Genomic DNA, 12,272 nt, shown 5'->3' with positions numbered 1-12,272 from the left:
TCCCATATTTATTATTTTTAAAATCTCATAAGTTTTGGGGGCTGGACTCCTGATCTCTCAGTGCTTGGGGTTGATGTATTGTTGACTTCAGTAAGAGGTTACCGTACATAATGAGCACGGATTGGACCCTACGCTGTCACATCTCTCCCATTTCCTGGCTACATTTCCAATTTTGCAAGTGTAGAAGGTTCGTGCCGGGGCTCAACCCTCCCGGGCAGGAGGGGAGCCACACCGACTCACTACTGGTGGGACAGTGGTACAATTCGCTGGGTCCGGGCTCAGGTCCTTTGGCACAGGAGCTGCGCACAATATAACAGTTAAGGAGCTCAGGCCCTTTGGTGCAGTGGCTGAGCAACGATATAACAGTTTGGGGAAGCTCAGGCCCTTTGGTGCAGGGGCTGAGCAACAGTACAACAGTTAGTTCAGAGGCTCAGGCTCTCAGGCAGGGGCTGAGCAAACAGTATAGGGGTCAGGGTAAGCCCAGAGCCCTATACCTGAGCGTTGGGTGAGGGGGAAGCCTGCCACCCGTGAGCGGGGTGGCAGGGGGGGACGCAGGCCCACCCACTCCACTGCATCCCAGCCCGGGGCCCTAGCAGCAGCCACTGCCGCTGCGGGTCAGTGGGGTGTCCTGACCGAAACACACTGACATCGGCTCATATGCGTCTACAGCCTGACCGGGGTCGGCTACCCCCGGGCTACTTCCAGGTTCCCCCTCAGGGCCTACCTCGTCCGTGGCACCGGGCCTAGTCCAGTCCATCAGCATGGGTTCCTCCCGGCCGGGGCTTGGTGGCAGGTCCGGCAGCTCCTCGGGGAAGTCCGGTGTGGACTCAGGCGGCTCCTCCGGGTAACAGCAGGGGCGGAGGGGCCCTGGTGGCGTCTCGCCTTCGGGGTTGGTGTGGGGGAATTCCACCGGCTCCTCCCAACGACGGGAGTGGGCGGGCTCCGGTGGCTCCTCCTCGTAGTGGGCTCGGGGCAGCTCCGGCCAGCTAGGGCAGCGGCCACGGGCCTCAGAGGTCTCCTGACCGTGAGCTCCTGGCCACACGTCTGCTCCCTGCAGCGGCTGGGGCCTCACTGAGCTCTGGTGGCCGGCTTTTATACTTCCTGTCCCGCCCCTTGACTTCTGGGGGGTGGGAACAGGTGGCGGAGGCTCCGCCCACTTGGGTGTCTGTAAGGGCACTCCCTCTGCTGGGCAGGAGGGGAGCCACACCGAGTCACTACAGCGAACAAAGATGTAACTTTTCCTAACATTTGCCCCTCTGTTCTAGGTCACTTTCCAAACAAGGCCATGCCTTCAGCGGGAACCTTGCCCTGGGTCCAAGGGATTATCTGTAATGCCAACAACCCTTGCTTCCGCTACCCAACGCCTGGGGAATCCCCAGGTGTCGTCGGAAACTTCAACAGGTCCATGTAAGTACAAGATCTTGCTTTTCCTTGTGACCGTTCTCAGGGGACAGCCAGTCAAGCGTAAATTGAGAGTTGTGGGAATAGCAGCTGGGGGCTAGATTACATCAGTCACCACCAAGTGCTGTGTTCTGTGGTGGTGCTTTCCTGCAGCTGGACTCTGAAGGAACCATACAAAGAACCCATGGCTGCAGTACACAGCAAGTCATGTTATAGATAGCAAATGATTGTGCAAACCCAGTATAAGAGCAAATCCTGCCTTCCTCACTCAGTATTTACTTGGGCAGAGCTCCCAGTGAAATAAGGAGTTTTGCCTGAGTAAGGAATGACTATAAACAGAGGTAGAATTTGGCCTATAGAGAGACGAGTCAGGCCTATTCCTTGACTGAGCAGCTGTTTAGTTTGGGAGATGCCAGGTTATGGACAGGGTGTGGCCTTTCCCCTGATTTCCCTGCTACAGATAAATCACTGGCCAGTTGTAACAAAGGCACTAAAAACCCCACCAAAGCTGTTGCATCTTGTACGTGTAAGGGCAGGAACAATAGTGGTGGTCTGGAACAATGGCCACTAAGGACTCCTGAGCAATGAGTGGGTGAGTGAGGCGGAGGAGTGTGCGCCTTCTGCTAGTCACCAAGGAAAATACACAATCATACGTACGATGTGCTGTGTATGTAACGTGAATAGCTTTTGAGTACAGCCTTATGTTAGGGGTTGGTGTGACTCTGCATTGCTCCCAGGGGAGCACTGGGAACCATTGCTTCTCAGAGATACACCGTATTCCCTGGGCTCCCCAGTCTGTGGGGGAAATTCACAGCATATGGCACCATGGAGAAGCCTTGTCCAAGTGGTCCCAGTGGGATGACATGCCAAGGCAGATGTGCTCTCCTGAGTGCAGGGACTCCAGCTGTGGTTGGCATCCTTGTGCCCTTCCCTTACCATCTCACTGTGCCCACGGGATGGTCTGCCCCAATCTGTCCCTAAGACCACGGCTATAATCGCAGAACAATCGGAGTTCAGGGTCAGTTGACTTTGTCTACCTGGAAAAGAATTGTAAAGAAAAGGGGATGTATTTGTCGAGGTGTGTTTACAAACAGCTGTGTGTTTTATCATAGCAGAAAAAACAGACAAACCTACCAGAAGCACCTCACATCCCCCTCATCTTAAATAACTTGAAGGGTCCTAGTGCAGGGTTTTTTTTTTTTTTTTTTTTTAAATCTTTCATTAAAGGCCATTTTTATTTAGGCTTCCTCACTTTGGCCCCTGGAGGTCACTTAGCAAAGGTTTCACGGTACAGGAGAGGGTTGTCTTTGAATATAAACAAATGCAGACATAAAACTGAGCCTGTGGAAGTTGGTGCAGACGGCACCACATGGCTAATGATTGCATTGTTTGCTTTTTTATACCTGTCCTGCAGCATTTCCCGCTTGTTCTCTGATGCCAAGAGGTTACTCTTGTACAGCCAGAAGGACAGCAGCTTAAAGGATGCTCAGAAACTCCTGGGAAAACTGCAGAAGCTTGGGAACTCTGGCTCAGGTAACTCAATGGGGAAAAAGAACCTTGTACATTTGTCAGTAGAGTTTGCTGCTGCTGTTAGTCGGCACTTTTTAAAATGTATTTTATTTATTTTTGCAACGGGTGGAAAGGGCATAGTGTACGTTCATTGTCCTTGCTCATCAGAGCCCACCCTAAAAACATGTTTCTCCAGGATCAGTGTTCTGTGCTCTTTCGGTCTTTCTTTCTGGCCTACGGCAGCCAACTGCAGCAGCTGTTTTTTAATGTAAAATTGCCGTCCTCAGAGAGCTGAAGTGAGCCTCATTTGAGAAATTGCCAACGTTGTCGCCTGTTGCATGCATTTTTGGAAAATACAAGTTTTTGTTAGGGATTTCAAAGGCAAATGGCAAAATAGCAAAGCACGTTTTTTCAATACAGCTGGCACTGGCAGGGAAAAAACCAAACAACAAATCAAAGAGACAAAAGAACATGGGTGTGAAACAGCTGAAGCTGAGCCATAGCATGCTAAATCAAAGCAGAATATTATCTAAAATTAATTACCCCACTTTCCTTCTAATGTATATTTAGGGCACTTAATTATGATGTAGTCTAGAAGGAGTTAGACAGCATTTTGTTTTGGAAACTGATCAATCTTACATACTTGTATGCCCTCCATTACTGTAGTATCTGAATGCCTTATAGTGTTTCATATATTTATCCTCACAACACACTGATGGGGGAGGGAAGTGCTATTTTCCCCTTTCTCAGATGGGGAACCAAGGCACAGAGAGGTCAAGGGACTTGCCCAGGGTCACACAGAAGGCTATGGCAGAGCAGGGAACTGAACCAGAGTTTCACGCATCCCTGGCTAGTAACATCCTTCCTCTTGTCAGTGTAAATGCCATCTAATTGGGCAGCCTTTATTAAGAGTTGTGTACTCCCTTTTAAAGGAATAAATATTTATCCTATAGGGTATTTTTCATATACTGCCTATGTTCTGCCTCTCCTATTAGAAATGGTGATGGGGGGTGGGGGTTTGTTTAAAAAGAAGTAACCTTCTAAAAACAAATGGAAGCATCAAGTTGTGGACATGCCTCTAGGCCTTGATCCTTCAGCTGCCTCTGCACAGCCAGGCTCCTGCACACGTGTGGAGCCCTTCTGAAGTCAGTGGGATTTAAGTAGATGCGTTAAGTTAAGCACATGCAGGGGGCTGGACTCGATGACCTTTCAAGGTCCCTTCCAGTTCTAGGAGATGGGATATCTCCATTAATTTCAATTTCAATTTGCAGAATCTGGGTCTTAATGAGGAACTGCATGATTTTATTACTGTGACATTTCTCCTACACGCACTATTCGGTGTCCGTTCATGATTCTTGTTTAGGCCCCAGTCCTGCAAAGACGTAACTTGAGGCACTGCAAGTAGCTCATGTCAGAGTTAGACTCTATACCCTTTGGAGCAGGGCTTGTCTCTACTTCATTTCACATCCTTGAGCACTCAGACAGGTGGGGGTATGTATTAGGACTCGGTATATCCACTAATATATCCGGGGGCGGGTGACTAGAGTAGAACTGTGCACAAGGTTCATTTAGAGATTCAAAATACCCCAGATGAGGGCTCTGCAGCTTCTGGGCTCTAAGCAGACCAACAAAGACCAGCCTAGGCCTACAACATTTCCAGCTTGTTTCCTTCCCTTCTGTCATAGGCCCTGTCTGCACCCTTTTGCTTTACCTTTGTCTTTGGGGCACCAGTTGTTGAAACCCCTCCCTGTCAGGCTCGGTGCCCCTGCCTCAGGTTTCTAGGGGCCCTAAATGGCTGCTCCCCCTTGTTTCTCCTTTGGGGGCTGACCAATAGGGTCATTGTCTTGTGGATTTTGGGCGCCGGGTCTCTAGAGCACAAGGAAGCAGCTTGATTTGCTTGCTCAGAAGGAGAAACACACACTCCTTGCTTCTTCCCACCCCCGCCACACTAACTAGGGGGTCCCAAATCTTCATGCCCCAGGTGTGTTCAACACAGCTGCTTTTGACAACTACCCAATGCCTCCTGCAGAGTGAGTCTATGCCCTCGTCCTACGTGCGTGTGCTTGGAGAGGAACTAAGCCTGAGACTTTCTAAAGTGATTTTTGGATGCTTCCATTTTTGGGTGCCTGACTTGAGACCCCTTAACGGAGCTGGATTTTCCAGAGGGTGAGTGCTTAGCACTTTGTGAACATCAGCCCCCTTTTAAGGTGTCTCAAGTTGGTCACTGAAAATTTGAGGCACATAAAATTTTGGAAAAATCTTGTCTACGTTTTACTGGTATGTCTTGTCCCCCTTGAAAATCAATGACTGAACTCCTGTTGCCTTCAGATGGTGCAGAAGCAAGCAGTGTCCTAACTGGGAAGAACAGTACTTGCCAAAACCATACCCAGAGGGCGTGCTTTGATATATTTTGTGTAGGGAAACTTGCAATGTGAATCCAGTTTGGGCGTTTAAAGAAATCTAATCAGAGCCACAACGCTGAACTAGAGGCTGCTGGGAAGGCCAGAGGGAGGGGTTATACTCATGAGTGGCTCACATAGAGGAGCTCTGTCAGTACAAGTCAAAGCAAGGATGCTCATATTGTGTGATTATAATGCTTGGTGAATTTATTGCAAAAACACAGCTCAGAGCAAGAACAGTAAAGCGCTTCTTTCTATAATAAACTAAGTGGGGAAAAAAATCAACCAATTCAACTGTGTAAGTAAAACACCCAACAGATTAGCCGTGATTCTGAATGTTTTGAACATGACAGACCCTCTATTGTTGGTGTGGCAGAGAGAACAAACCCCGATTGTCCCTCCCATGTTACACTCACTTACAAACTCTTCATTAAAACAAGTCTGGAAGTTCCCTGTCAGCCCCTCCTCGGCCTGACCCTTTCTCCAGCCACATACAATAAAAGATCTTTCAGTTTTCTGACACGGATGACCATTTCTTGCAGGACCAAGAGGAGGATGAGAGATCTAGTGGGTGCCCTACCAATCCCCGCCACCCACCATTGGCCTCTTTAATGGGGTTCACTGATTCTGTTTTGATCAAAGCTTATTGTTAGAAATTTGTTGGAGTTTTATTTATTATTAATTATTATTATTGACCAAAAAATTTCAAAGCTTTTATTAGTGGAAAAACTGATCTTTTTGCATGGAAAACATACAGAAGACTTTCACCCTTGAGGTTTTTCATCTAAATAAAACATTTGTTTTAAAATCAAAGTGAATTTTTTCACTTTTTGATCCGTTCACTGTTTCTCCCTATTTTTTCCTAGTTTAAAAAAAAAAGGGAAAGGGGGAAAACCCTAAAAACTGAAGTTAAAACAAATTTGAATCAAAACAAATATTTGTATAAATTGAACATGTCCATGAAAAATTTGGAAAAAATGCAAACTTTTAGGAGAAAGATGAAAATACTTAGCGTTTTGACTAGTCCTCGTTTATTATGAATGATTAACACTTACCATAGTAATTAAAGGCCTGAGCCAGCTCTGGGCCCCATTGTGCGAGGTGTTGGACAAATACCTAGTATGGGGCAATAGTGCATCATAAAGGTTTTTATGTCAGTTATAGGAAAGGGGTGAGGTCGCAGCTTATCCAGGAAAAATCCCCTACTCCCCCTCACCCCCCACCCTCCAAATGAGGAACTATTTAAGGTTATTTTCTTCTTCCAGCCCCTTGAATTAAAACATAATCACTATGGACCTGCCTCTATCTCTTGTACTAACATGGCCCTCTGTACTGTTGTGTGTGAGCACCACACAATCTTAAATAGCCACACAACATGCCTGTGAGATAAGGAAGTATTGTAATATCCCCCTTTTACAGCTGGGGAACTGAGGCAGAAAGAGTAAGTGACATGCCCAAGATTATACAGGAAATCTGTGGCAGACCAAGGAACCGAACCTGGGTTTTACAACTGGACCAGCTTTCCTCTGCTTTGTCATGCACTGGATTTATACCACTGTAACCCCATTGACTTCAATGTATGCTTAGTCTAATAGAGAGGAGGAGCAGGCTCCATAGGTATGTTCCCTCTCTGTGTTGATGTTTTCTAAAGAAGAAACCCCCCCACACACACCTTAAGTCAGCAAGATCTACTTGTCTTGGTGTAAAGAAGAGAGAGCCACTGCTGTGAAATGGCATGGCAGGGTGACGGGGTATTTTTGACTACTGGCTGAAGAGGAAAAACAGTCCTCATGAGTGTTGTGTGGTGGTTTCTCCAGGATCATTTTGATGTTTGTCTCGTGTTACACTTAAGTAAATACACCATAACTCCACTTAGGTCAGTGGAGTTATGGAGGATTTACAGTGGTGTAGCTGAGGCCAAAACCTGGCCCTCTTGTCTTCGGCCCTCTTGCAGCGCATCGAAACAAATGCTCAAAGTACTTGCAGCTGTTTTCTGTGGCCCATTCATCCTCATGCTTCTCTTTTCCTGGCTCAGCTGCTGGCACGGAGCCAAACCTAAGACTCTGGGGAGCGCAAAGAGATGTTGGTTATCACTTGTCTGCAAAACATAGAGGCTCATTAAAGATTTTTACATTATGCCATGAAACTTGTCAGAGAGAAGGACAAATGAGAGCTGCCTATAGAGCTCAGGCCAATCCTAACTGACTAAACGGCAGAAATTCTGGCACTCTGCTGGTTGCATCTCACATATGAGCATCAAGCCCTCGACCTGGTAAAGGCATTTTGTTGGTTCTTGGCAGGATTTGGGGTGTTCTTAGGAAATAGACAAGAGGGTTAAAGGGAAGGGAGTAGGCAGATACAGAAAAGGGTTATACGGCATTTTGGTTCTATTCAGCTTGCCAAGCAGGGCTCCCTTGCTATCGCACACTCATGACTAGAGCATGTCCTCACTTTCCAGAGCCCATAGGCCATCTGTGTTTCATTGGGTGTCAGATATCCACCGATAATCCAGGCAGCTTTCCTCCTCTTGTGCAGCTGTGCCCCTTCCATTCAGCCCAAGCTGCGTCTGCACCAGCCAAAGGCAGGGCAGCGTCCAGAGGTTGCATCTGACCCTGGCTGACCCCTCTCAGCTCATAGCAATATGCAGGACTCCATTGGCCCAGCCACTGCCTCACAGCCGCCTTCACGTAGAGCAGGTGCTCGGCAGTGCACTTCTAGTAGCTGTTGCATCTTTATCAGCAGCTGTTCAACTTTATCTTGCTGAAAAGACACTCTGAGTTGGGAGTAAAGGGCTCTGTGCCCGGGAGTCGTACTCTGACTGCGAGAAACAAAAGCTTGCCCGATAAACAAATGAAGCACCAGCTTCTAAATTCAGTGTGTGTGTGTGTGTGTGTGTGTGTGTGTGTGTGTGTGTGTGGGCTGGGGTGGGGGGGCGGGAGCAGCACCTTATTTAATCTGCCCGATCTTTTGTCTTTAAGGCTAGGGCTGCTCTCAGGCATCAGGAGTAGCTGGGCCTGTTGCCCACTCAGGCCACACAAAGTTAATTATTTAAAAGTTCTGTATTCCCCTCCCCGCTCCAAAAATGGTCCGAGGCAATGCCAATTGAAATCGGGGGGGGGCGGGAGAGGGGCTTGCCTTGGCCTCCGCTGGGTTTTGGCGTAGGCCCTAAATCCATTTAATAACCTTCAGTTTTTTTTAAAAAAAGGAAGCCCTGCCTCTTTTCTGTTTGCTCTATGAAGTGCACCCTGGGGTGTTTTCTGGCATTGCTAATGCTGTCTGTCTAAATCCGGGAGCTTGTATCAGCTATTGAGTCAGCATTTGCCAGAGTCCTTTGACTTTGGACCTCACAAGAAGTGAGCAAAGTGGGTCAGTTATATCATCATTGATCTGAAAGAGCCTTCGTGTCCAGGGCTCGTCCTGGGGGCGGGGGGGGGGGGGGGATGCCCCTAGAGTGAGGGATGGGGAAGGCCAGTTACCAATGGTTGTGATCGTTCTGTTCCTTTTCCCCTGTCCACATCTTCCCCTCAGATTTTTTTAATCCAGACTTATTTAGAGCAACCGAGCCCTTCCACTGGCTGCCATCAGTCTGTCTCTCTCCTCCTAGTCCACGGGTCCATTCCTGCCACCCCAGCTCCTGGGGTAGTGCTTACTGCTGGGAGTTGTCCTGTTGCTCCCAACGACAGTAATTAAGCATTGCGGTTCTGTTCATTTTAAGTACGTGCTTCGCTTTAGGGGTGGGAGTGAGTAATGTCACTGAAGTGGGCCTGCTTGCATCTTAAAGCCAGCCCTGTGCATGAGCCGAACCAGGGCTACCACTGGAGCATGCAGCCTCATGCTTTAGCACTTAACCTAGAAGGTACTGAGCACCTACTGCAAGGCACGCTGCAGCCTGAATGCCTTTTGTCCTCAGGGAGAGCGGAGGGACTCAGCACTTCACAGGGTTGGGCCCATTCTCCAGAAGTTATGGAAGCAGCTCTCCTCCCCTCTCCCCCTGCTGCAGGGGAAGGGAGAAACGAGTGTGATCCGCTGGAGAGAGCACTGCTTTATTTTACAGCCCAGCCAAAGCTCTTTGCACAGATACATTGTCTCATTACAAAGTTGAATGCTACAGAAGGCTTTCAAATGCTATAAGCACTGCTGCTTAAAGTCCCTGGTAGCTAGTGGGCCATCAATCACCAACAGCTGCAAATCAGTCAGCAGTTGATAGTCAACTCATGGCTTCCATGGTCTAGGGAAACCAGACTGACAGTCTGCTTTGTCACTATGCATTCTGTTCACTTCTTACAAAAAACAACAGGGCAATGAACCAGACAGACCCACAGAAATATCCCCCTCAAGATGTACGTATACCTCAGGCTTTCATTGTGGGCTGCAACTTGCCAGACAAGGTTTCAGCATGGACTGCCCTTAAAGTCTTGCCCTCCCCTTTCCATATGGAATCACTTGCTCAATTAACATTACTTAGTAATAATAGAGGCCTCTACTGAGATCAGTGCCCCATTGTGTGAGGTGCTGCATGTGACAGTCCCTACCCCAAAGTGCTTAAAATGTAAATAGACAAGGGCAATACTATCTTCTTCATTTTGCAGGGGGAGAACTAAAGCATAGAGAGAGGAAGTGATTTGCCCTAGGTCACGCAGTATGACTGTAGCAGAGGCAGAAAGTGAAGCCACGTCTCCTGAGGTCTACGTTAGTGCCTTCCTGTAGTCTCAGTACTGCCCAAAAGAGCAGCTTTTGATTGTTTTTGGAAGTGGAGGTTCCTCTAGCATCTCACTTTTCTCCATCTTCTGTCCACTTGCTTCAGAGGTCACATTTTTGGTGACCCACTGGCTAAGGGAAGGGTTGGATCTGACTCCTTCCAGAGCCCACAAAAACTGGTCCGAGTTAGAACAAGGGTGGGCCTAACCTCCACTGGCTCAGGAAGCAAGCTGGCCACCTGAACGTAGAACCCCCCCCCAGCATCCGAGGCTCAGTCCTGCAAGGTGCTGCGTGCCCACAATCCCCATATGCTAGCCGGCAATGGGGATGCTCAGAACTTCACCTCATCAGGCCAGTTTTACAACAACTTGATAAAATGGGGCCAGTAAATTTGAATTAAAAATGGAGATGAGGCAAGTGGCTGGTTGGTTTGTAGTAGAGACAACTTATTATTTGTTGTTTATTTTCTCAGGGTAGAAAACAAGTGTCCCATATCCATGTGCCACAATCCCAGCACTTGATGTGGGGGTGGAGGGACTTGTTACTTTTTCTGAGTAGTTCATGTCTCGGTTCTGCTTTGGCACCACAGATGGAATGACTTCAAATTCTAAATAATGCACTGATTGAAGAGGTATATAAGTAGGCAATTAAATGATAAACCAGGTGGATTCAATGAGACTTGAAAACAGAACAGAACTGCACACCTTCTGAGAGCATGAAAGCAGAGAGATGTTATATCCTTTGGTGGGCTAGATGCTTGCCCTAATTTTTCCAATGTTTAATATTTCTTTGGATTTAAAGAAGAATACCCACCCACCCACACACACACACAAAGCTTTAGGCATTCTAATGATTAGGCTTACAAAACTGATGATCATCTAGCAATGAAAATAATTATATAAATAGTGAATTATTTGTATTGCAATAATGCCTGAAATGAAATGATGGAGATATCCTATCTCCTAGAACTGGAAAGGACCTTGAAAAGTCATCAAGTCCAGCCCCCTGCCTTCACTAGCAGGACCAAGTACTGATTTTGCCCCAGATCCCTAAGTGGCCCCCTCAAGGATTGAGCTCACAACCCTGGGTTTAGCAGGCCAATGCTCAAACCACTGAGCTATCCCTGGTCCAATTGCAGTAGAATTTATAATTAATTGATACATTGGATATACTGATTCATACTTTTTGTTTACAAGTGTAACAAGGGTTGTCTACATAGAGTTGGAATAGAGCAATGATGCTAATTACCCAGACCTCCATGAGCCTGGGCAGTTGCATTTAGGATTGTCTGAGCCCATCCATAGAGTATTAAATAACTGAAAAATCTATAAACAAAATAGTAAGTAACATTATGAAATTTGCATTAAAACAACATCAGAAACACACACTTCAATTATATCATCTGTAACTTTCACTCCATGCATCTGAAGAAGTGGGTTTTTACCCATGAAAGCTTATGCCCAAATAAATCTGCTAGTCTTTAAGGTGCCACCGGACTCCTCGTTGTTTTTGTGGATACAGACTAACACGGCTACCCCCTGATATTTGATGCTTCAATTGACTTACATTAAAAGGGCTGCACCTTTTTGCTTTGCAAATCCCAATTTAGCACTCTCTACCAGCCCATTTTATCAGAGCCCCTTTATACAGGTTTCAACATCAGGCATGCTTAACTATGTTGCCTATGCAGGTTTGGTGCAGCTGAGAGCATGGATCTGGTCTGGCATTCACTGCAAGCCAGAGGAGTCTTTGCATTGACTTCAGTAGACACTGAATCGACATCACATTATGGCAATAGCATAGCCTCACAAGAAACTTTGGTGGCCCCAGAGTGTGGCCACCAACTCTTGCTGGTGATTGCACTGAAGCTTTTTACTAAAATACTTAATTAACTTTAGGAAAAACAAATATGCCTATAAATATGTGTAAATATGCACAGATACACGTCCAAATCATTGTAATTTATTTATGTGGGGTTTTTTTGCAGACTCAGTAATAAAAAGAATGCTGTGAAAAGAGAGATTTGTATGTGCATTCATATCACTTTTCACAGCACACTTAGTAGCTAGCTAGAGGGCTGTGATAAGTGATATTAGCTAACATGGAAGTATCACTTATCACAGCCTCCCAGCTAGCTAGGAAGTCTGCTGGGAAAAGTGATAGTTGCATGTTTGTCAATATTACTTTTCTCAGCAAGCCCCAAAACAAATTAAGCCCGGATGGGGGGATTATAAGGTAGTGGCAGACGGGGCCTGGGGCAATGGG

The 12,272-nt window shown here is 46.9% G+C and overlaps 1 protein-coding gene across 1 annotated transcript in view; it reads left to right on the top strand.

Moving 5' to 3' along the window:
- Positions 1-1,271: 1,271 nt before the first annotated feature.
- The window catches only part of ABCA1 (ATP binding cassette subfamily A member 1), a 92,270-nt gene continuing 81,269 nt past the window's right edge, over positions 1,272-12,272 (top strand). Inside the window, exons 1-2 of the mRNA XM_024208018.3 lie at positions 1,272-1,407; positions 2,816-2,934. Coding sequence (XP_024063786.2) covers positions 1,286-1,407; positions 2,816-2,934 — 241 coding nt within the window. The 5' untranslated portion in view covers positions 1,272-1,285. The remainder of the gene's footprint in view (positions 1,408-2,815; positions 2,935-12,272) is intronic.

The sequence above is a fragment of the Terrapene carolina genome, unplaced genomic scaffold (genome assembly GCF_002925995.2).
Source record: "Terrapene carolina triunguis isolate 2854851 unplaced genomic scaffold, T_m_triunguis-2.0 Scaffold94, whole genome shotgun sequence".
NCBI lineage: Eukaryota > Metazoa > Chordata > Testudines > Emydidae > Terrapene > Terrapene triunguis.
This window is presented reverse-complemented; position numbering and strand designations above follow the sequence as displayed.